The 25,005-nt window shown below is 45.5% G+C and overlaps 2 protein-coding genes across 2 annotated transcripts in view; one reads left to right on the top strand and one right to left on the bottom strand.

The window, feature by feature from the left end:
- Positions 1 to 25,005, bottom strand: part of INPP4A (inositol polyphosphate-4-phosphatase type I A) — a 528,838-nt gene that overhangs the window by 72,854 nt on the left and 430,979 nt on the right. The window lies entirely within an intron of this gene.
- VWA3B (von Willebrand factor A domain containing 3B) overlaps positions 1 to 25,005 on the top strand; it is a 130,102-nt gene that overhangs the window by 25,636 nt on the left and 79,461 nt on the right. Inside the window, exons 12-17 of the mRNA XM_075263130.1 lie at positions 516 to 647; positions 3,650 to 3,748; positions 4,662 to 4,844; positions 8,725 to 8,855; positions 9,071 to 9,213; positions 9,984 to 10,118. Of these exons, the coding sequence (XP_075119231.1) occupies positions 516 to 647; positions 3,650 to 3,748; positions 4,662 to 4,844; positions 8,725 to 8,855; positions 9,071 to 9,213; positions 9,984 to 10,118 (823 nt within the window). The remainder of the gene's footprint in view (positions 1 to 515; positions 648 to 3,649; positions 3,749 to 4,661; positions 4,845 to 8,724; positions 8,856 to 9,070; positions 9,214 to 9,983; positions 10,119 to 25,005) is intronic.

The raw sequence follows: 25,005 nt of genomic DNA, 5'->3' as shown, positions 1-25,005 counted from the left end.
GACCTACATTGTTCACAAAATAATCAAAGGGCCTGAGCTCCAACGACACCGGGTCTACCATATCGGCAATGAGGAATAAACCCGCTGTGGAGTATTAGTTGGTTTTAATGGGCTGGCCTAGGACCGTTCGTTCCAGTAAAGGCAAATTTTAGCGCTTCAGTATATCAAAACATTTGGGATAATTGTATGCTTCCTTTTCTGTTCCAGCATGACTGTGCCTCAGTACACAGAGCGAGGTTGGTTCTTAAAGGCGTGGTTGGGTGAGATCAGTGTAGAAGAACTTGACTGGCCCACATAAGGCTCTCTAGGTTATAACCTATAATACTTTTCATGTAATGCAAAAGTTCTCTTCCACATTGATTTCTATCAGAGCTAAAATGATGCTTTTTCTGTAAAGGATAAACATGAAAGATGTAGTTTAGCTTAGATCTGTCTTATATTTATATGACAATAGAGAATCATTTATGAAGCTGTTTTTATCTGACATTAATAGTAACATTGATATTTATTTACAGGAACAGCTGAAACATAAGAAGTTGTTCAATTTTATAAAGTTTGACTTTAAAGTAGAGGCCTGGAAACCAAAGTTGGCAGAGGTTAATGAAGGGAACATCAAAGAAGCCTGGTGTTGGGTTAAGGAGCTTCAGGTAACATAATTCACCTTCAGTTACCTTAGATACAGCATTTCAGAATAAACATCTGTTCATGCCACAATGGCTTCTGTTTTTGGTTTAGTTTACTGTTTCAAGAGGTATCTCAGTACAAATAGTAAACTAATTTAGAAGCCTTAGGCCAGGTTCACACAGGGTCTCTTGGTCCGGAAGCTGAGGTGGAGGCCGCCTCAGTTGCCGGACCAAAACATGGGTAGCTGCGACTGGATGCCAGTGCAGTGCACCGGCATCCAGTCGCGGCACTCCTCTGGATTAGGCCCAAATGAATGGGCCTAGTCGGGAGAGAGATGTCTTCAGGCGGATATCGCGAGGTGAATTCGCCTGAAGAATGAGCATGTCGCTTCATTTTTCTGGGAGCTGGAACAAATGGCTCCGGAAAAAAGAACTGACTGGCTCCCATTGATTTCCCATTTTTTTGGTCAGGATTTTGAGGTGAATTTGGCCTCAAAATCCTGACCAAAATGCCCCGTTTGAACTCAGCCTTAGTGAAAAAATAGCCTCACAACCCCAACTTTTATGGCGTAACTAGATTGTTGATGATCTATTTCTTCAGCTCCCATTCACTGTATAGGAGTGTTATCATTTCAGGAATAGGGGCCATGCTCTTTACTTTTTTGGATGGGTATACCTATAAGGTTGGGTCCACATGAGAAATACTGTACTTGCAGTAACTTAGCTGTAATGGACTTGCTTGCGGCTAATCCACTTGAATGTACTGTAACAGTAAAATGCATCTCAATTTATACTGCAGTTTTTCACTACAAGGTTTTCTATGCAAAAGGTCAAAACTGCAGTCACCCTGCAACAATTGCCCTGTGAATTTGGAATTCTGGAAAAATCACAGCAAATTTCCCACCGTCAGAAAGCTGCAGATGACACATCCTGTTTGGACCCAGATGAGGAGATTTTCATCCCTCTGAGGCTGGGTTCACATCAGCGCTTGTCTCTCCACATGAAATCAGATTTTGTAACTGTCTAAAAATCCACAAGAACTGATTTTAAACAGTTTATTATAAAACTCATTGATGGTTTTAAAAAACCATCCACAGATGTGCATTTGTACCATTTCCATTATGTATCTTCTCTGTTGGATGGAGACAAAAGTTGAACTTGCAGTACTTTTGCTACATCTTAAAAATAAGGGACAAACATGACAGACAATGAATCTGGGTTGTTTTTTTTTTACATTGAGATCTATGGAAGACAGACACAAATGGATTACCAATTTATAGTAATCTGTTTGTGTCCATTTTGCAATCCGTTTTTCCCTCTTTATTTGTCGCTATGCATGCTCAGAATGAAGGAGTGAAGGAGACACAGACTGTTTTTGATGGACACATATTGACTAATCCATCAAAAAAGATGAACTATGGTATACACTGTGTAACTATTTGAATCAGTATTTTTTAACAAGCCATTTCTATACGGATTGGCAGTGGATGGATACCAGGCACAAGTGTGAACCTAGCCTGACATGCATCAGATGGGAAGCTAAGTGGCTATTGTCAGGTTATCTCATACTCACATTGAATATTTTGAGATTCCTCAGTAGTTGATACCTTTTTAATGTAAGGTATCAACTACTGAGGACTCTCAATTTTTACATTTCATATCCACTGGCTAATACGGTACAAAGACTAAATTTTTCTTATTGAATATTTTGGCAGTATTTTACATTTGTTTGTTTTAAGCCAAATCCAAGAGTGAATCTTAGCCACAGAAAAAGTAAAATGAAAACATTTCTATTTCCTCTTTTTTTGGACAATATACAATTTAAATTGATTGAAAATACTGACCAAATCTGCAATGTGTGCATTAAACCATCCCTTTGATCAGATAGATCAGTATTGTCGAACCAGCACACACGCCGCAATACAGGCATTAAAATGCGCCTGTTTACGCACATCTGAAAGTGGCCTTATGTACGTAAAACTGGGACATTACAGATTAGTAATACATTTTGCTAGTAAAACATGTTTTGTAAGACAAATAAATGTCAGCATTAGTTTATGATGTGAGGCTCTATTTAACCTCATGTAGAAGATGAGGCGACTAGGTGCATATATTTCGCTCTAGACATGACAGACAAAACACTTTGTTCGTTCACTGATATTTAGAGACCAAGAGATTCCTGACCATGCATACAACTAGGCTACCAGAAAGCTATTAATATTAATATCAAACCATAAACTTCTTCCTTATTATTTATTCCAAGGTTTTTTTCTTTATTCACTGTAGACAAAAGATACATCTCCTGAATTCATATGTGATGTTGCATTATTTTGTAATACCGTGTGCTTGTGTTTACTCTTTTTATAATACATGTATATATTCACATGTAGAGCTGCATTTACCCTCACATGTATGCACATTATATCCTTTCACCAGATGTAAGGGGTTCAACCCAAATCATAAAACAGTTCCCAAATGCTCTGCCTTTTCTCAAGACTTGAGAGTGTGGCATTCCTAGTGAGGCACCAAATACAATTTTACATAAATGCGCCCCATTTTAAAAGGCCATGCTCTCATTACATGGAAACCCAAATGCATGTGCATTTGGATGTTGGGGTGGGTCTGATAATGCACCATCCCATCGACATATTCAGGAAATATTTGTTTTGTGCTGGTTCCCAGGAGATTCCGGGTTAACTCCAGCCGCACCTGGGTGATTCACCAAATCTTCTCAGAGTCCAGAAGACCTTTATTTTTTCTAGGGGTCTTTGGCACATTTCAGAGAGTTGACAAGTTGATAGGATATACAATCAAACAATGTGTTACTCCACTTTCTCTTTTTGCTAACATAGGGATATTAGGTTAGCAGGAAAAAGAAACATTAACACCGCCGAATCATAGTCAATAGGTGTATATTGTAATCTGTAACCTCGTCTGTAACCGTAGATAGGGGCTGTTTTTAAATGAGACCATTTGCAATGTATTCAGTTTGTAAAAACTTACATGTTAATCTTTTTCATTCAAAGGTTGGCAGTTCAACAAATACCCTGCAAGCTATCCAGGTTGCCCTCACTGACAGTAATACACAAGCAATTTACCTGCTTACTGATGGAAGACCTGATCAGGTAATAAAGCAGCTAAACAGGGGTGTAACGAAAGGCTCACAGGCCCAGTTTGGGTGCCACTGTGCAGCATTTACACTTCCCTTTCCCTCTCTGACTGGGCTCAGACCGCCATGAAGACTTGTTCACATCATTTCTATACACATAATCTTCCCTTTTCCTGTCAGAGCCCCCACATAGTAATCCTTCTCCCTTTTGTGCCACAGCCCCCCATAGAATCCTTCCTTCATTATAAGCTGCTGACAACTGCTACTTTTATTATTAAAGGGTTAATTTTCTCATTTCTGACAACGGAAAACTTCATATCATATATCTTGTCATTCTAGCTCACTACAGGGAAGGGTAATACATTTAAAATGTACAGACTGCCAGCCCTAGAGGAAATCAGAAAGAAGTCCCAAACGTGTGCACAGCATTACGTGTAGTGAGGGTGACCTGTGGATCCCCCTGGCTTCTGGGCCCAGTGACATCTGTGACCACAGTGTCCTTTATAATTAGACCATTGCAGATACATGCAATGTTCTAAATATTAGACACTAGTAGATCAACTGTGCGTCAACTAGTAGACAAATTATAAGATCCTGACCAATTCTTCACCTTGAAGCTCCCTCACTGGTGTATAGACTTCTGGACAATCTGCAGGTTGTTTTCCTAGGGTAGCCTCTATTGCAAAAAGATTACTTAGAAATGTGCATACAAATGGTTCTCTGTATGGTATTACTGGAAGGAGCTGCAATACCAATTCTTGTGACTAGTGAAGGTCTCAACAGTAGGACCTTCATGAAACATATATTGATGTTGAGATGTGGAATGGAAAGTCCACAGCAGAATATGAGCATTTTCCTATAAATAGCAGTCTAGCACTGACATGGATAGAATTGTTAACCAGAAATAACAAGTGTTACATCTTTTTCAGCCTACTGACACAATTCTGGATCAAGTTACAGGCCTGAACCAAATCCCTATACACACCATTTCATTTAACTGCGATGATGTGGAGGCAAACAGCTTTTTATATGAGCTTTCCAGCAAGACTGGTGGTCGATTTCACACTTACACTAGTAACGATAAGGATTCCGAAGCTCCTCAACCTTTTGTGGTAAGTTTCCACATACCTGTAAGAGTCATACTTTGAACATAGGAGTATCTTAAAAATGTAATTCTTAATAATATATAACTTACAGAAGCATTATTATAATGTATAGATATACTACATAATAATTGCAGATGAAGTTAGTTAACCAAGGAAGAACTGACAGATGTTCTTAGCTGAGTTTGGGCTAGAGGTGGCCTTGGATAGATGACTGTCAGCTCTTTTGGCTCATTGTCAACATCTATTCTTAAGGATCCACAGATAAAGATAAGCATTTATATGTTTTCAGAGGGGAATAATCACATCCAGGCATCTCTGATGGTGGCTTTATCTCCAGAAAGAACAAAGAATCAGACTTGTTGAAATTCAATAGGACCAAACCTTCTTGTCTCCAACATCTGATGTCAGAGAGTCAGGATTGTCCAAATGTTCATAAGATAGTTGGCCAGATCCACTGAAATTTGTTAAAGGGATTCTACCATCATAACACATTTTTTTCTCGTTGACACGTAGGAATAGCCTTAAGAAAGGCTATTCTGTTCCTACCTTTAGATGTCTTCTCCGCGCCTGCCTCCAGTGCTGTGAGAGAACTCATTTGCATACTGACGAATTTCTACCGAACGGCGGCACGGAGAAGACATCTAATGGTAGGAGAAGCATAGTCTTTCTTAAGGCTATTCCTACGTGTCAACGAGAAAAAAAAAAGTGTTTTAGTGGTAGAATCCCTTTAATGATAATCTAATTTGTATGTGCTCCTCTCTAGCTGAGAGCCTTAGATAACCTTATAAATCCAGAACCTCACTGCTACTATGTGGCGCAGAGTAAGCTCCTCTACAGGCATATACTAAGCAGGGCGAGCATCTGCACCCTGCAATCCTGGGAAGATGTTGGGCCCACTGGGCTCAAGGTGGCCCACTGCTCAACTGCGAACTTAAAACATCTATTTTATAGTCAGTGTCTTCCTTTGCTAAAGTTGCAGTTGTCTGTCCACAACCCCGTCAGCCCCCTGTTTCTCCTATTTGACCCTCGACCTCTGTTTCTGCTGTCTTCTCCATGTGACATAGTGCTTCTGTGATAGCTGGTAATTGAACACAGATAAGTGTTAGATAAGCAGGGAATGTTTAAATGATGTTAATATATAACATTTTTGCATTTGTTCTGCTCTGGGACATGTAGTACTTGTAATTTTATCTGTGTCATGAGGATTCATTACAACAAATGTCCAGTGTCACAGTAGAAATGATAAATCTCTATGTCATTATCCTAAGTCAGTAGGATCTGTTGGGTAAAGGCAGTGTCTTCAATGAAACAAAGCCAAACATATTTTCATCTGTCCAAAGAATGCTGGTCCCGAACTAGGCTGGCTTCTTGTCTGGTCTTTCTATTTTTCAGATTTATTAATGGTTTGAGAACCCTCTATATTTGCTCTCATTAAGTCCTTGCGATATGGTAGACTTAGGCTGAATTCACACCTGCGTTGGACTCTCCGTAAGAGACTCTGCCAAAGAATCCACTTAATATTGACAGAGAGAAAAAGTCTTGCAAGGAGGACTTTTCTCTCCACCGGTTTCAGTATTAAACCAGTAGAAACCCCATCTGCTGGGTCTGTGGGTTTACGTGTGTAACCACTTTTTGAGTAGGCAAGGTCTGTCTTTTGGGTCCCCATGCAGAACTGAATGGTGTAAACCCAAACGCTAGTATTAGATACTCATACACCTTCTTCCTGGAGAGTGGTTTGCACTTGTGTGGATGTTGTGAAGGGATTTTTTTTCACCATGGAAAGGATTCTTGGGTCACCTACCACTGTTGTCTTCTGTGGATGTCCAGGCTTTTTCGAGTTCCTGATCTCACCAGAGCGCTCTTTTTACCAGAATGTACCAAACTGTTGATTTGGTTACTCCTATTTCTTCTTTTTTTCAACCTAATGATGGTCTGTTTCACTTCCATTCAGAGCTCCTTTGACCACTTGTTGGTTCACAGTAACAGCTTCCAAATGCAAATGCCAAGTCCAGACCTTTTACCTTCTTAATTAATGATGAATAAGGGAAAAGCCCATGCAGCCCATTAAAGAGGACCTTTCACCATATCCGGGCACAGGCAGTTCTATATACTGCCAGAAAGCTGACAGTGCGCTGAATTCAGCGCACTGTCTTCTTTCCCGATCTGTGCCTGGTGTGAAGAGCTTACGGCCCGGTACCGTAGCTCTTCTATGGTCAGAAGGGCGTTTCTGACCATTAGCCAGAGACATCCTTCTGCCTCGCGGCGCCAATCGCGCTGTGCTGTGGAGCGGGGAGGAACGCCCCCTCCCTCTGCTCACACAGCTCGTCCGTAGACTAGCATTATCAGGAGAGGGAGGGGGCGTTCCTCCCGGCTCCACAGCACAGCGCGATTGGCGCCGCGAGGCAGAAGGACGTCTCTGGCTAATGGTCAGAAACGCCCTTCTGACTGTAAAGCGCTACGGTACCGGGACCGATAGCGCTTTACACCGGGCACGGATCGGGAAAGCCGACAGTGCGCTGAATTCAGCGCACTGTCAGCTTTCTGGCAGTATATAACACTGCCTGTGCCCAGATATGGTGAAAGGTCCTCTTTAAATAGCTTTTGAGAGATCTGTCCAATTAATTCTTAGTCCATTGCTAAAGAGGCAGCTACATGTACCCGAGCTATAATGCCTAAACCCTTCCTCCAGTTAGGGTGTAAATTCCCTCACATTAAAGCTGAGAGTCTACACTTTCAGCCCATATTGATTATATAACTGTATCTTGAATATGTATAAAGGAATTGCTAGAGGAGCAATTCCCCTGTAGCTGCTGGTGAACCCAGGGGGAAGGGGCACAACAAGACAGTGAGTCCTATTCTGAACCCCCCGCTGTCCCTGCCTACTTGCCTCACTGCCCTAAGAGGCAGAAGACAACTGGTCCACAAAGCCCTTCCTAAATATACGTGGCACACAGAACAAGACAAGACAAACAACACAGAAGAGGAGTCAGAAAGCCAAGGGTCAAAGCCAGAGAGACAAAAGAGCAGTACAAAATCTTTTCCAAAAGAGTAGTCACAAGGGAAGCCATAGGTCAGAGGTCAGTAATACAATAGTAAGAGATGTAGGAAACTAGCGAGGACAAAGTCACAAAACAGAGTCAAAATAGCCAGGAAACCTGTGTGGACTGATGACCTGTATATAGGAAGTCCCGCACCTGCCCCAGACTTGATTGGTAGACAGGCTGTCAATCACACAGGCAAGGCTAAGATTAACTATTTGAAGAACAGAGGGAAACAAAGTGCTGGAGATGGGTGTGGTGGAAATTCAACTACAGAGGTAATAGAGCTATGTTCACACAGAGCAACAAAAATCTCTAAGGGTAAGTTCACACAGAGTTTTTTGGTCAGGATTTTGAGGCCGTATCCGCCTCAAAATCCTGACCAAAAAGACGGCTCCCATTGAAATCAATGGGAGCTGGTCAGTTTTGAGCGAGATGCTCATTCTTCAGGCCGTTTTGCCTTGTGATTCGGCCTGAAAACACTCCCTCCTCCCGACTAGGCCCATTCATTGGGCCTAATCCGGAGTGGAGTGCGTGACTGGATGCCGGTGCAGTGCACCAGCATTCAGTTGCAGCTACCCGTATTGTGACCTGGAACCTGAAGAGGCCTCCGCCTCAGGTTATGGTTCAAAATACTCTGTCTGAACTTACCTTGAGCAACAAATCAACTCGAACACGCCTCCTGCGCCGCATTGTACAAGCAGAGGGTAGCGCAAAAACCTGAACAGGCAGAAACGTTACAATATGTTTTGGTAAACTGCCAAAATTCCATAACTTGTATCACTGTCCAAATACTTTTAGACATAACTGTATGTTTACTATCTAATAACATTTAATCTCATTCACAGAGTGAAGACATACAGTTACTTATAAGTGAGATTGAAGAGGGAAAATCTACACTAGAAAAAATAAAAAAACTTCATATGGAATGTTTAATGTTAGATTGGTACCATAATGGAGACTCCAATATTCCACAAAGGTAACCACCATTTATTTACTGAACTATATTATCTGTTATCACTGCCTAAACAGAAATGTTGTCATTTTGTATGTAGCTTTTAGATCATTTGGGCTAGAGTACACCTAAAGCATGACTATTTTACGTAATGTTGAAAAAAAATTAGAGGAATAATCAAGGCAAATGGACGTAAGGAATATGGTGTAAATAGTAGATTAATTCATTGTACATTTCAGGACATTCCAAAAGCAGAAACATACATCGCTCTCAAATTTACAATCTACACATGAATTCAGATCTTCATCATCGTCATCACTGCCACATAGCTCAAGTCTAAGTCCTCCGCTGCTTCTCCAGAGAAAGAAGACACGGCATGCAGGTAGTCCCAATCTGCATCCTGGTTTGTACATCTGTTTATTAGTCTGCGTTCTCCATAAAACACCCAGATGAATTTATATTAAGGCTGTTTATTGTGCTGATATAAAGGCTTGGTTCAAAGGGTTATATGAGACAAGTCAGAGAGAAAGTCACAATTGGATTGAGCAAGTCATAACAATTATAATTGTTGCATACTTTTTAAGTTTTGTACCCTGCATGCCATTTTATTGGAAGGACGTATTGTTGGGGCAGGCCATTAACCCTATCAGATTTGTCATAATTTACACCAGTTTTCTGGCATAAACGATGCCAGAAATCTATGCCGGCAAGAAGCCGACTTCTGGATAGATGCACAGAGTATGCCCCTAATTTATGAGGAGACGTGCATCTTGTCATACATTTGGTGCAAATTTTGCAAGGACAGGTATTATTAAGAACAGGATGGGAAAACTGCTGGCAGAGAAACCGGAAGCCTACCTGTAGTAGAAGCACCTGATATTAGGTGCTTTGTGCTGTGGCAACTTGCAGGGGAACACACTGCAGAATTTCTCTCATGGAAATTCTGCAGCATTTGGCTTAAACAAAAATGTATCTTTGAGGAGATTAAATATATGGTAATTGTGTGTTATGCTTATAAACCATGTATATGATAATGGTTTATGATATTTTTCTAAGTAATATTATTAAGTTACTAGTAAATTGTTCATTTCGTGCATATTTTTTTAATTACTTTATTTTTTTTATATTATGTTATCTTGGTATCTTTAATAGAACATACAAGATCTAGCCTTCTGAGGGCTCTGAGCAATGGTGTAAGACTGTCCGAGACTGTAGATTTACAGATACCATCTGAGACTAAAGAGTTGTTCCTCAACATGGACAAGAAAACAGCATCTGTCCTTAAAGGTAAAGGTGTGAAATTAAGAATAAAATACCAAGCAGGTGAAGTACACAATACTGTAGCCTTAAGCAGTGATTCAGAGATTTCTGATCCATCTTACTGATAAGAAAAAAATGTAACTGCTGTGCTGTGAAGGACACGTGACTATAATAGCATGCCACGAGATCAATTATGTAGTGTAATTATAGCCTCTATTACTACCGGTAATTCATTCTTATCACACTAAGCCTGGTAATATTTCCCTGTGTATCATAACATGTCCTGTATTATGTTAAAACATTATTCTGTATTGCTGGGGTATGCTGCACTGAATATCACAGCTGGGGCTTAAAATTTTCAGGTAGTACAAACGTAATTGAGGTTTAGGCCCCATTTTGCACAAATGCAAACCTGTAGGGAAAACGCAAGAGTTTCCGCAGGTATAATTGACTTGCTGCGATTTTCAAAAACTCTGACTTTTTTTGAAAATGCAGCCTTTCCACAGCTTTTTTAGTTTTCTGCAATTTGTGGATTAGCCAGAATCTCATTCACTTTGCAGGTACTGTAAAAAACTGCATTTTTTTCTGTGGCGTTTCCACAGCAACAAAAACGCTACGTTTCTAATAACTTGGGGCTTTAGCTTTATGGTCCTTTTACACAAACTCATTATCTGGCCAATTTCCGGGAACTAGCTTTTATAGAATTGCTCTTTTCTGATAACTGGCCCTTGTAAATGTGTTCCTGATTAGAGATGAGCGAACAGTGTTCTATCGAACTCATGTTCGATCGGATATTAGGCTGTTCGGCATGTTCGAATCGAATCGAACACCGCGTGGTAAAGTGCGCCATTACTCGATTCCCCTCCCACCTTCCCTGGCGCCTTTTTTGCTCCAATAACAGCGCAGGGTAGGTGGGACAGGAACTAAGACACCGGTGACGTTGAAAAAAGTAGGCAAAACCCATTGGCTGCCGAATACATGTGACCTCTAATTTAAAAGAACAGCGCCGCCCAGGTTCGCGTCATTCTGAGCTTGCAATTCACCGAGGACGGAGGTTTCCGTCCAGCTAGCTAGGGCTTAGATTCTGGGTAGGCAGGGACAGGCTAGGATAGGAAGGAGAAGACAACCAACAGCTCTTGTAAGAGCTAAATTCCAGGGAGAAGCTTGTCAGTGTAACGTGGCACTGACGGGCTCAATCGCCGCAACCCAGCTTTCCCAGGATCCTGAATGGAATACACTGTCAGTGTATTCCCGTATACCCGATATATACCCCGATACCCGTTCCAACGGTGTGCCCCCCCACCTTCACCCCAGAAATACCCTGCAAGTCCCCTAGCAATAGAATTGGGGCTATATACACCCACAATTTTTACTACTGGTATACAGTGCCATTGTCTGACTGGGAATTCAAAGAATATATTGGGAATACAAATACCCTCATTTCTTGCTACTGCCATATAGTGCCAGTGTCTGACTGGGAATTCAAAGAATATATTGGGGTTACGTGCACCCACAATTTTTACTACTGGTATACAGTGCCATTGTCTGACTGGGAATTCAAAGAATATATTGGGAATACAAATACCCTCATTTCTTGCTACTGCCATATAGTGCCAGTTTCTGACTGGTAATTCAAAGAATATATTGGGGTTACGTGCACCCACAATTTTTACTACTGGTATACAGTGCCATTGTCTGACTGGGAATTCAAAGAATATATTGGGAATACAAATACCCTCATTTCTTGCTACTGCCATATAGTGCCAGTGTCTGACTGGGAATTCAAAGAATATATTGGGGTTACGTGCACCCACAATTTTTACTACTGGTATACAGTGCCATTGTCTGACTGGGAATTCAAAGAATATATTGGGAATACAAATACCCTCATTTCTTGCTACTGCCATATAGTGCCAGTGTCTGACTGGGAATTCAAAGAATATATTGGGGTTACGTGCACCCACAATTTTTACTACTGGTATACAGTGCCATTGTCTGACTGGGAATTCAAAGAATATATTGGGGTTATAAATACCCTCATTTCTTGCTACTGCCATATAGTGCCAGTTTCTGACTGGTAATTCAAAGAATATATTGGGGTTACGTGCACCCACAATTTTTACTACTGGTATACAGTGCCATTGTCTGACTGGGAATTCAAAGAGTATATTGGGAATACAAATACCCTCATTTCTTGCTACTGCCATATAGTGCCAGTTTCTGACTGGTAATTCAAAGAATATATTGGGGTTACGTGCACCCACAATTTTTACTACTGGTATACAGTGCCATTGTCTGACTGGGAATTCAAAGAATATATTGGGGTTATAAATACCCTCATTTCTTGCTACTGCCATATAGTGCCAGTTTCTGACTGGTAATTCAAAGAATATATTGGGGTTACGTGCACCCACAATTTTTACTACTGGTATACAGTGCCATTGTTTGACTGGGAATTCAAAGAGTATATTGGGAATACAAATACCCTCATTTCTTGCTACTGCCATATAGTGCCAGTTTCTGACTGGTAATTCAAAGAATATATTGGGGTTACGTGCACCCACAATTTTTACTACTGGTATACAGTGCCATTGTCTGACTGGGAATTCAAAGAGTATATTGGGAATACAAATACCCTCATTTCTTGCTACTGCCATATAGTGCCAGTTTCTGACTGGTAATTCAAAGAATATATTGGGGTTACGTGCACCCACAATTTTTACTACTGGTATACAGTGCCATTGTCTGACTGGGAATTCAAAGAATATATTGGGGTTATAAATACCCTCATTTCTTGCTACTGCCATATAGTGCCAGTTTCTGACTGGTAATTCAAAGAATATATTGGGGTTACGTGCACCCACAATTTTTACTACTGGTATACAGTGCCATTGTCTGACTGGGAATTCAAAGAGTATATTGGGAATACAAATACCCTCATTTCTTGCTACTGCCATATAGTGCCAGTTTCTGACTGGGAATTCAAAGAATATATTGGGGTTACGTGCACCCACAATTTTTACTACTGGTATACAGTGCCATTGTCTGACTGGGAATTCAAAGAATATATTGGGGTTATAAATACCCTCATTTCTTGCTACTGCCATATAGTGCCAGTTTCTGACTGGTAATTCAAAGAATATATTGGGGTTACGTGCACCCACAATTTTTACTACTGGTATACAGTGCCATTGTCTGACTGGGAATTCAAAGAGTATATTGGGAATACAAATACCCTCATTTCTTGCTACTGCCATATAGTGCCAGTTTCTGACTGGTAATTCAAAGAATATATTGGGGTTACGTGCACCCACAATTTTTACTACTGGTATACAGTGCCATTGTCTGACTGGGAATTCAAAGAATATATTGGGGTTATAAATACCCTCATTTCTTGCTACTGCCATATAGTGCCAGTTTCTGACTGGTAATTCAAAGAATATATTGGGGTTACGTGCACCCACAATTTTTACTACTGGTATACAGTGCCATTGTCTGACTGGGAATTCAAAGAGTATATTGGGAATACAAATACCCTCATTTCTTGCTACTGCCATATAGTGCCAGTTTCTGACTGGGAATTCAAAGAATATATTGGGGTTACGTGCACCCACAATTTTTACTACTGGTATACAGTGCCATTGTCTGACTGGGAATTCAAAGAATATATTGGGGTTATAAATACCCTCATTTCTTGCTACTGCCATATAGTGCCAGTTTCTGACTGGTAATTCAAAGAATATATTGGGGTTACGTGCACCCACAATTTTTACTACTGGTATACAGTGCCATTGTCTGACTGGGAATTCAAAGAGTATATTGGGAATACAAATACCCTCATTTCTTGCTACTGCCATATAGTGCCAGTTTCTGACTGGGAATTCAAAGAATATATTGGGGTTACGTGCACCCACAATTTTTACTACTGGTATACAGTGCCATTGTCTGACTGGGAATTCAAAGAATATATTGGGGTTATAAATACCCTCATTTCTTGCTACTGCCATATAGTGCCAGTTTCTGACTGGTAATTCAAAGAATATATTGGGGTTACGTGCACCCACAATTTTTACTACTGGTATACAGTGCCATTGTCTGACTGGGAATTCAAAGAGTATATTGGGAATACAAATACCCTCATTTCTTGCTACTGCCATATAGTGCCAGTTTCTGACTGGGAATTCAAAGAATATATTGGGGTTACGTGCACCCACAATTTTTACTACTGGTATACAGTGCCATTGTCTGACTGGGAATTCAAAGAATATATTGGGGTTATAAATACCCTCATTTCTTGCTACTGCCATATAGTGCCAGTTTCTGACTGGTAATTCAAAGAATATATTGGGGTTACGTGCACCCACAATTTTTACTACTGGTATACAGTGCCATTGTCTGACTGGGAATTCAAAGAGTATATTGGGAATACAAATACCCTCATTTCTTGCTACTGCCATATAGTGCCAGTTTCTGACTGGGAATTCAAAGAATATATTGGGGTTACGTGCACCCACAATTTTTACTACTGGTATACAGTGCCATTGTCTGACTGGGAATTCAAAGAATATATTGGGGTTATAAATACCCTCATTTCTTGCTACTGCCATATAGTGCCAGTTTCTGACTGGTAATTCAAAGAATATATTGGGGTTACGTGCACCCACAATTTTTACTACTGGTATACAGTGCCATTGTCTGACTGGGAATTCAAAGAGTATATTGGGAATACAAATACCCTCATTTCTTGCTACTGCCATATAGTGCCAGTTTCTGACTGGGAATTCAAAGAATATATTGGGGTTACGTGCACCCACAATTTTTACTACTGGTATACAGTGCCATTGTCTGACTGGGAATTTAAAGAGTATATTGGGAATACAAATACCCTCATTTCTTGCTACTGCCATATAGTGCCAGTGTCTGACTGGGAATTCAAAGAATATATTGGGGTTACGTGCACCCACAATTTTTACTACTGGTATACAGTGCCAATTTCTAACTAGGAATTCAAAATGCGCAAGGCTCCCGGAAAGGGACGTGGACGAGGCCGTGGGCGAGGTCGGGGGAATGGTTCTGGGGAGCAAGGTAGCAGTGAAGCCACAGGGCGTCCCGTGCCTACTCCTGTGGGGCAGCAAGCATTGCGCCACTCCACAGTGCCAGGGTTGCTTGCCACATTAACTAAACTGCAGGGTACAAACCTTAGTAGGCCCGAGAACCAGGAACAGGTCTTGCAATGGCTGTCAGAGAACGCTTACAGCACATTGTCCAGCAGCCAGTCAGACTCTGCCTCCTCTCCTCCTATTACCCAACAGTCTTGTCTTCCTTCCTCCCAAAATTCCGAAGCTTTACAGAACAATAACCCAAACTGTCCCTGCTCCCCAGAGCTGTTCTCCGCTCCTTTCATTGTCCCTCAACCTGCCTCTCCACGTCACGATTCCACGAACCTAACAGAGGAGCATCTGTGTCCAGATGCTCAAACACTAGAGTCTCCTCCATCTCCGTTCGATTTGGTGGTGGATGACCAGCAACCCACCCTCATCGACGATGATGTGACGCAGTTGCCGTCAGGGCATCCAGTTGACCGGCGCATTGTGCGGGAGGAGGAGATGAGACAGGAGTTGGAAGAGGAAGTGGTGGATGATGAGGACACTGACCCGACCTGGACAGGGGGGATGTCAAGCGGGGAAAGTAGTGTGGATGTTGAGGCAGGTGCAGCACCAAAAAGGGTAGCTAGAGGCAGAGGCAGAGGTCAGCAGCTTAGGCGAAGCCAGGCCACACCCGGAATCTCCCAAGATGTTCCAGTTCGTACCCAGCCCCGAAAAACTCCCACCTCGAGGGCACGTTTCTCGAAGGTGTGGAGTTTTTTCAAGGAATGCGCCGAGGACAGATATAGTGTTGTCTGCACAATTTGCCTCTCGAAATTGATTAGGGGCTCTGAGAAGAGCAACCTGTCCACCACTTCAATGCGCCGTCATTTGGAATCCAAGCACTGGAATCAGTGGCAGGCAGCAACGGCAGGACAAAGGCCGCCTGCCGTTCACGCCACTGCCACTGCCTCTGCCACTGCCTCTGCCTCTGCCACTGCCACTGCTGACTGTGCTGGCGATGCACTCCAGAGGACGAGCCAGGACACCACTTCATCTGCCTCCGCCACTTTGTTGACTTCTACCTCATCCTCCCCTGGTCCTGTCTTATCTCCTTCTCCTGCACCATCAAAGGCACCATCAGGCGTTTCTTTACAACAACCCACCATCTCTCAGACATTGGAGCGGCGGCAGAAATACACTGCTAACCACCCACACGCGCAAGCCTTGAACGCCAACATCGCTAAACTGCTGGCCCAGGAGATGTTGGCGTTCCGGCTTGTTGAAACTCCCGCCTTCCTGGACCTGATGGCAACTGCGGCACCTCGCTATGCCGTCCCTAGCCGTCACTACTTCTCCCGGTGTGCCGTCCCCGCCTTGCACCAGCACGTGTCACTCAACATCAGGCGGGCCCTTAGTTCCGCGCTTTGCACAAAGGTCCACTTGACCACCGACGCGTGGACAAGTGCATGCGGACAGGGACGCTACATTTCACTGACGGCACACTGGGTGAATGTAGTTGAGGCTGGGACTGCTTCCCAAACTGGCCCGGTGTACCTCGTCTCCCCGCCTAACATTCCTGGCAGGGACACGAGAAGAACACCCCCCTCCTCCTCCTCCTCTACCGCCTCCTCCTCCGCCACCGCCTCCTCCTCCGCCACCGCCTCCTCCTCCGCTGTTAGATTGACCCCAGCTACGAGTTGGAAACGTTGCAGCACTGGCGTTGGTAGACGTCAGCAGGCTGTGCTGAAGCTGATCAGCTTGGGGGACAGACAGCACACTGCCTCCGAGGTGAGGGATGCCCTCCTCGATGAGACGGCAATATGGTTTGAGCCGCTGCACCTGGGCCCAGGCATGGTCGTTTGTGATAACGGCCGGAACCTGGTAGCAGCTCTGGAGCTTGCCGGACTCCAACATGTTCCATGCCTGGCCCACGTCTTCAACCTAGTGGTGCAACGTTTCCTAAAGAGCTACCCCAATGTTCCAGAGCTACTGGTGAAAGTGCGGCGCATGTGCGCCCACTTTCGCAAGTCGACAGTAGCCGCTGCTAGCTTAAAATCTCTCCAGCAACGCCTGCATGTGCCACAACACCGGCTTTTGTGCGACGTCCCCACACGCTGGAACTCAACGTTTCAGATGTTGAATAGAGTGGTTGAGCAGCAGAGACCTTTGATGGAATACCAGCTACAAAACCCTAGGGTGCCACAAAGTCAGCTGCCTCAGTTTCACATCCATGAGTGGCCATGGATGAGAGACCTTTGTGACATCCTACGGGTCTTTGAGGAGTCCACAAGGAGGGTGAGCTCTGAGGATGCGATGGTGAGCCTTACAATCCCGCTCTTGTGTGTTCTGAGAGAATCCCTGATTGACATCAGGGATAACTCAGATCACACAGAGGAGTTAGGGATAGCATCCGATCCGTCACAGCTGGAGAGTAGGTCCACACATCTGTCCGCTTCACTGCGTTTAATGGAGGAGGAGGAGGAGGAGGAGGAGGAAGAAGAGTTGTCCGATGATGTGATGGTGATACAGGAGGCTTCCGGGCAACTTCGAATCGTCCCATTGTTGCAGCGCGGATGGGTAGACATGGAGGATGAGGAGGAAATGGAGATTGAACTTTCCGGTGGGGCCAGAGGAGTCATGCCAACTAACACTGTGGCAGACATGGCTGAGTTCATGTTGGGGTGCTTTACAACCGACAAGCGTATTGTCAAAATCATGGAGGACAACCAGTACTGGATCTTTGCTATCCTTGACCCCCGGTATAAAAACAACATCTCGTCTTTTATTCCGGTAGAGGGGAGGGCCAATCGCATCAATGCTTGCCACAGGCAATTGGTGCAGAATATGATGGAGATGTTTCCAGCATGTGACGTTGGCGGCAGGGAGGGCAGTTCCTCCAGTAGGCAACCAAGTTCTCACCGGTCCACACAAACGAGGGGCACACTGTCTAAGGTCTGGGACACCTTGATGGCACCCCCTCGCCAAAGTGCCGCCACGGAGGGTCCTAGTGTCACCAGGCGTGAGAAGTATAGGCGCATGTTGCGGGAATACCTTTCCGACCACAGCCCTGTCCTCTCCGACCCCTCTGCGCCCTACACGTATTGGGTGTCGAAGTTGGACCTGTGGCTTGAACTTGCCCTATATGCCTTGGAGGTGCTGTCCTGTCCTGCCGCCAGCGTCCTATCTGAGAGGGTGTTCAGTGCAGCCGGTGGCATCATCACTGACAAGCGCACCCGTCTGTCAGCTGAGAGTGCCGACCGGCTCACTTTGATAAAAATGAACCACCACTGGATAGAGCCTTCATTTTTGTGCCCACCTGTGTAAAGCACCCCAACATGAAACTCCATGTCTGTACTCAACCTCTCCAATTCCTCCGCATCCTCATACTCATCCACCATAAGCGTTGCACAATTCTGCTAATACTAGGCTCCCTCCAACATGATTTCCCCCAACTCTGCTGGTTAGAGGCTCCCTCCACCCTGATTTCCACCAACTCTGCTGGTTAGAGGCTCCCTCCACCCTGCTTTCCCACAACTCTGCTGGTTAGAGGCTCCTTCCACCATGAATTTGCCAAAACTGGGCTGTTTAGAGGCTCCCTCCACCATGAATTGGTCCAAACTGGGCTGGTTAGAGGCTCCCTCCACCATTAATTGGTCCAAACTGGGCTGGTTAGAGGCTCCCTCCACCATGAATTTGCCCAAACTGGGCTGTTTAGAGGCTCCCTCCACCATGAATTTGCCCAAACTGGGCTGTTTAGAGGCTCCCTCCACCATGAATTGGTCCAAACTGGGTTTTTTAGAGGCTCCCTCCACCATGAATTGGTCCAAACTGGGCTGGTTAGAGGCTCCCTCCACCATGAATTGATCCAAACTGGGGTGGTTAGAGGCTCCCTCCACCATGAATTGGTCCAAACTGGGGTTTTTAGAGGCTCCCTCCACCATGAATTGGTCCAAACTTGGCTGTTTAGAGGCTCCCTCCACCATGAATTGGTCCAAACTGGGGTGGTTAGAGGCTCCCTCCACCATTAATTGGTCCAAACTGGGCTGGTTAGAGGCTCCCTCCACCATTAATTGGTCCAAACTGGGCTGGTTAGAGGCTCCCTCCACCATGAATTGGTCCAAACTGGGTTTTTTAGAGGCTCCCTCCACCATGAATTTGCCCAAACTGGGCTGTTTAGAGGCTCCCTCCACCATGAATTGGTCCAAACTGGGCTGGTTAGAGGCTCCCTCCACCATGAATTTCCCAAAACTTGGCTGTTTAGAGGCTCCCTCCACCATTAATTGGTCCAAACTGGGCTGGTTAGAGGCTCCCTCCACCATGAATTGGTCCAAACTGGGGTTTTTAGAGGCTCCCTCCACCATGAATTGGTCCAAACTTGGCTGTTTAGAGGCTCCCTCCACCATGAATTGGTCCAAACTGGGGTGGTTAGAGGCTCCCTCCACCATTAATTGGTCCAAACTGGGCTGGTTAGAGGCTCCCTCCACCATTAATTGGTCCAAACTGGGCTGGTTAGAGGCTCCCTCCACCATGAATTTGCCCAAACTGGGCTGTTTAGAGGCTCCCTCCACCATGAATTTGCCCAAACTGGGCTGGTTAGAGGCTCCCTCCACCATGAATTGGTCCAAACGGGTTTTTAGAGGCTCCCTTCACCATGAATTGGTCCAAACTTGGCTGTTTAGAGGCTCCCTCCACCATGAATTGGTCCAAACTGGGTTTTTTAGAGGCTCCCTCCACCATGAATTTGCCCAAACTGGGCTGTTTAGAGGCTCCCTCCACCATGAATTTGCCCAAACTGGGCTGGTTAGAGGCTCCCTCCACCATGAATTGGTCCAAACTGGGGTTTTTAGAGGCTCCCTCCACCATGAATTGGTCCAAACTTGGCTGTTTAGAGGCTCCCTCCACCATGAATTGGTCCAAACTGGGGTGGTTAGAGGCTCCCTCCACCATTAATTGGTCCAAACTGGGCTGGTTAGAGGCTCCCTCCACCATTAATTGGTCCAAACTGGGCTGGTTAGAGGCTCCCTCCACCATGAATTGGTCCAAACTGGGTTTTTTAGAGGCTCCCTCCACCATGAATTTGCCCAAACTGGGCTGTTTAGAGGCTCCCTCCACCATGAATTGGTCCAAACTGGGCTGGTTAGAGGCTCCCTCCACCATGAATTTCCCAAAACTTGGCTGTTTAGAGGCTCCCTCCACCATTAATTGGTCCAAACTGGGCTGGTTAGAGGCTCCCTCCACCATGAATTGGTCCAAACTGGGGTTTTTAGAGGCTCCCTCCACCATGAATTGGTCCAAACTTGGCTGTTTAGAGGCTCCCTCCACCATGAATTGGTCCAAACTGGGGTGGTTAGAGGCTCCCTCCACCATTAATTGGTCCAAACTGGGCTGGTTAGAGGCTCCCTCCACCATTAATTGGTCCAAACTGGGCTGGTTAGAGGCTCCCTCCACCATGAATTTGCCCAAACTGGGCTGTTTAAAGGCTCCCTCCACCATGAATTTGCCCAAACTGGGCTGGTTAGAGGCTCCCTCCACCATGAATTGGTCCAAACGGGTTTTTAGAGGCTCCCTCCACCATGAATTGGTCCAAACTGGGGTGGTTAGAGGCTCCCTCCACCATTAATTGGTCCAAACTGGGCTGGTTAGAGGCTCCCTCCACCATTAATTGGTCCAAACTGGGCTGGTTAGAGGCTCCCTCTACCATGAATTGGTCCAAACTGGGGTTTTTAGAGGCTCCCTCCACCATGAATTGGTCCAAACTTGGCTGTTTAGAGGCTCCCTCCACCATTAATTGGTCCAAACTGGGCTGGTTAGAGGCTCCCTCCACCATGAATTGGTCCAAACTGGGTTTTTTAGAGGCTCCCTCCACCATGAATTTGCCCAAACTGGGCTGTTTAGAGGCTCCCTCCACCATGAATTGGTCCAAACTGGGTTTTTTAGAGGCTCCCTCCACCATGAATTGGTCCAAACTGGGCTGGTTAGAGGCTCCCTCCACCATGAATTGGTCCAAACTGGGGTGGTTAGAGGCTCCCTCCACCATTAATTGGTCCAAACTGGGCTGGTTAGAGGCTCCCTCCACCATGAATTGGTCCAAACTGGGCTGGTTAGAGGCTCCCTCCACCATTAATTGGTCCAAACTGGGCTGGTTAGAGGCTCCCTCCACCATGAATTTGCCCAAACTGGGCTGTTTAGAGGCTCCCTCCACCATGAATTTGCCCAAACTGGGCTGGTTAGAGGCTCCCTCCACCATGAATTGGTCCAAACTGGGGTTTTTAGAGGCTCCCTCCACCATGAATTGGTCCAAACTTGGCTGTTTAGAGGCTCCCTCCACCATTAATTGGTCCAAACTGGGCTGGTTAGAGGCTCCCTCCACCATGAATTGGTCCAAACTGGGTTTTTTAGAGGCTCCATCCACCATGAATTTGCCCAAACTGGGCTGTTTAGAGGCTCCCTCCACCATGAATTGGTCCAAACTGGGGTGGTTAGAGGCTCCCTCCACCATTAATTGGTCCAAACTGGGCTGGTTAGAGGCTCCCTCCACCATTAATTGGTCCAAACTGGGCTGGTTAGAGGCTCCCTCCACCATGAATTGGTCCAAACTGGGGTTTTTAGAGGCTCCCTCCACCATGAATTGGTCCAAACTTGGCTGTTTAGAGGCTCCCTCCACCATTAATTGGTCCAAACTGGGCTGGTTAGAGGCTCCCTCCACCATGAATTGGTCCAAACTGGGTTTTTTAGAGGCTCCCTCCACCATGAATTTGCCCAAACTGGGCTGGTTAGAGGCTCCCTCCACCATGAATTGGTCCAAACTGGGGTTTTTAGAGGCTCCCTCCACCATGAATTGGTCCAAACTTGGCTGTTTAGAGGCTCCCTCCACCATTAATTGGTCCAAACTGGGCTGGTTAGAGGCTCCCTCCACCATGAATTGGTCCAAACTGGGTTTTTTAGAGGCTCCCTCCACCATGAATTTGCCCAAACTGGGCTGTTTAGAGGCTCCCTCCACCATGAATTGGTCCAAACTGGGGTGGTTAGAGGCTCCCTCCACCATTAATTGGTCCAAACTGGGCTGGTTAGAGGCTCCCTCCACCATTAATTGGTCCAAACTGGGCTGGTTAGAGGCTCCCTCCACCATGAATTTGCCCAAACTGGGCTGGTTAGAGGCTCCCTCCACCATGAATTGGTCCAAACTGGGTTTTTTAGAGGCTCCCTCCACCATGAATTTGCCCAAACTGGGCTGGTTAGAGGCTCCCTCCACCATGAATTGGTCCAAACTGGGGTTTTTAGAGGCTCCCTCCACCATGAATTTGCCCAAACTGGGCTGTTTAGAGGCTCCCTCCACCATGAATTGGTCCAAACTGGGTTTTTTAGAGGCTCCCTCCACCATGAATTGGTCCAAACTGGGCTGGTTAGAGGCTCCCTCCACCATGAATTGGTCCAAACTGGGGTGGTTAGAGGCTCCCTCCACCATTAATTGGTCCAAACTGGGCTGGTTAGAGGCTCCCTCCACCATTAATTGGTCCAAAATGGGCTGGTTAGAGGCTCCCTCCACCATGAATTTGCCCAAACTGGGCTGTTTAGAGGCTCCCTCCACCATGAATTTGCCCAAACTGGGCTGGTTAGAGGCTCCCTCCACCATGAATTGGTCCAAACTGGGTTTTTTAGAGGCTCCCTCCACCATGAATTGGTCCAAACTGGGCTGGTTAGAGGCTCCCTCCACCATGAATTGGTCCAAACTGGGGTGGTTAGAGGCTCCCTCCACCATTAATTGGTCCAAACTGGGCTGGTTAGAGGCTCCCTCCACCATGAATTGGTCCAAACTGGGCTGGTTAGAGGCTCCCTCCACCATTAATTGGTCCAAACTGGGCTGGTTAGAGGCTCCCTCCACCATGAATTTGCCCAAACTGGGCTGTTTAGAGGCTCCCTCCACCATGAATTTGCCCAAACTGGGCTGGTTAGAGGCTCCCTCCACCATGAATTGGTCCAAACTGGGGTTTTTAGAGGCTCCCTCCACCATGAATTGGTCCAAACTTGGCTGTTTAGAGGCTCCCTCCACCATTAATTGGTCCAAACTGGGCTGGTTAGAGGCTCCCTCCACCATGAATTGGTCCAAACTGGGTTTTTTAGAGGCTCCATCCACCATGAATTTGCCCAAACTGGGCTGTTTAGAGGCTCCCTCCACCATGAATTGGTCCAAACTGGGGTGGTTAGAGGCTCCCTCCACCATTAATTGGTCCAAACTGGGCTGGTTAGAGGCTCCCTCCACCATTAATTGGTCCAAACTGGGCTGGTTAGAGGCTCCCTCCACCATGAATTGGTCCAAACTGGGGTTTTTAGAGGCTCCCTCCACCATGAATTGGTCCAAACTTGGCTGTTTAGAGGCTCCCTCCACCATTAATTGGTCCAAACTGGGCTGGTTAGAGGCTCCCTCCACCATGAATTGGTCCAAACTGGGTTTTTTAGAGGCTCCCTCCACCATGAATTTGCCCAAACTGGGCTGTTTAGAGGCTCCCTCCACCATGAATTGGTCCAAACTGGGGTGGTTAGAGGCTCCCTCCACCATTAATTGGTCCAAACTGGGCTGGTTAGAGGCTCCCTCCACCATTAATTGGTCCAAACTGGGCTGGTTAGAGGCTCCCTCCACCATGAATTGGTCCAAACTGGGGTTTTTAGAGGCTCCCTCCACCATGAATTGGTCCAAACTTGGCTGTTTAGAGGCTCCCTCCACCATTAATTGGTCCAAACTGGGCTGGTTAGAGGCTCCCTCCACCATGAATTGGTCCAAACTGGGTTTTTTAGAGGCTCCCTCCACCATGAATTTGCCCAAACTGGGCTGTTTAGAGGCTCCCTCCACCATGAATTGGTCCAAACTGGGTTTTTTAGAGGCTCCCTCCACCATGAATTGGTCCAAACTGGGCTGGTTAGAGGCTCCCTCCACCATGAATTGGTCCAAACTGGGGTGGTTAGAGGCTCCCTCCACCATTAATTGGTCCAAACTGGGCTGGTTAGAGGCTCCCTCCACCATTAATTGGTCCAAACTGGGCTGGTTAGAGGCTCCCTCCACCATTAATTGGTCCAAACTGGGCTGGTTAGAGGCTCCCTCCACCATGAATTTGCCCAAACTGGGCTGTTTAGAGGCTCCCTCCACCATGAATTTGCCCAAACTGGGCTGGTTAGAGGCTCCCTCCACCATGAATTGGTCCAAACTGGGGTTTTTAGAGGCTCCCTCCACCATGAATTGGTCCAAACTTGGCTGTTTAGAGGCTCCCTCCACCATTAATTGGTCCAAACTGGGCTGGTTAGAGGCTCCCTCCACCATGAATTGGTCCAAACTGGGTTTTTTAGAGGCTCCCTCCACCATGAATTTGCCCAAACTGGGCTGTTTAGAGGCTCCCTCCACCATGAATTGGTCCAAACTGGGGTGGTTAGAGGCTCCCTCCACCATTAATTGGTCCAAACTGGGCTGGTTAGAGGCTCCCTCCACCATTAATTGGTCCAAACTGGGCTGGTTAGAGGCTCCCTCCACCATGAATTTGCCCAAACTGGGCTGGTTAGAGGCTCCCTCCACCATGAATTGGTCCAAACTGGGTTTTTTAGAGGCTCCCTCCACCATGAATTTGCCCAAACTGGGCTGGTTAGAGGCTCCCTCCACCATGAATTGGTCCAAACTGGGGTTTTTAGAGGCTCCCTCCACCATGAATTTGCCCAAACTGGGCTGTTTAGAGGCTCCCTCCACCATGAATTGGTCCAAACTGGGTTTTTTAGAGGCTCCCTCCACCATGAATTGGTCCAAACTGGGCTGGTTAGAGGCTCCCTCCACCATGAATTGGTCC

The sequence above is a fragment of the Leptodactylus fuscus genome, chromosome 2 (assembly GCF_031893055.1).
Source record: "Leptodactylus fuscus isolate aLepFus1 chromosome 2, aLepFus1.hap2, whole genome shotgun sequence".
NCBI lineage: Eukaryota > Metazoa > Chordata > Amphibia > Anura > Leptodactylidae > Leptodactylus > Leptodactylus fuscus.
Note: the sequence above shows the minus strand (reverse complement) of the source record. Positions and strands in the feature narration are given on the sequence as shown.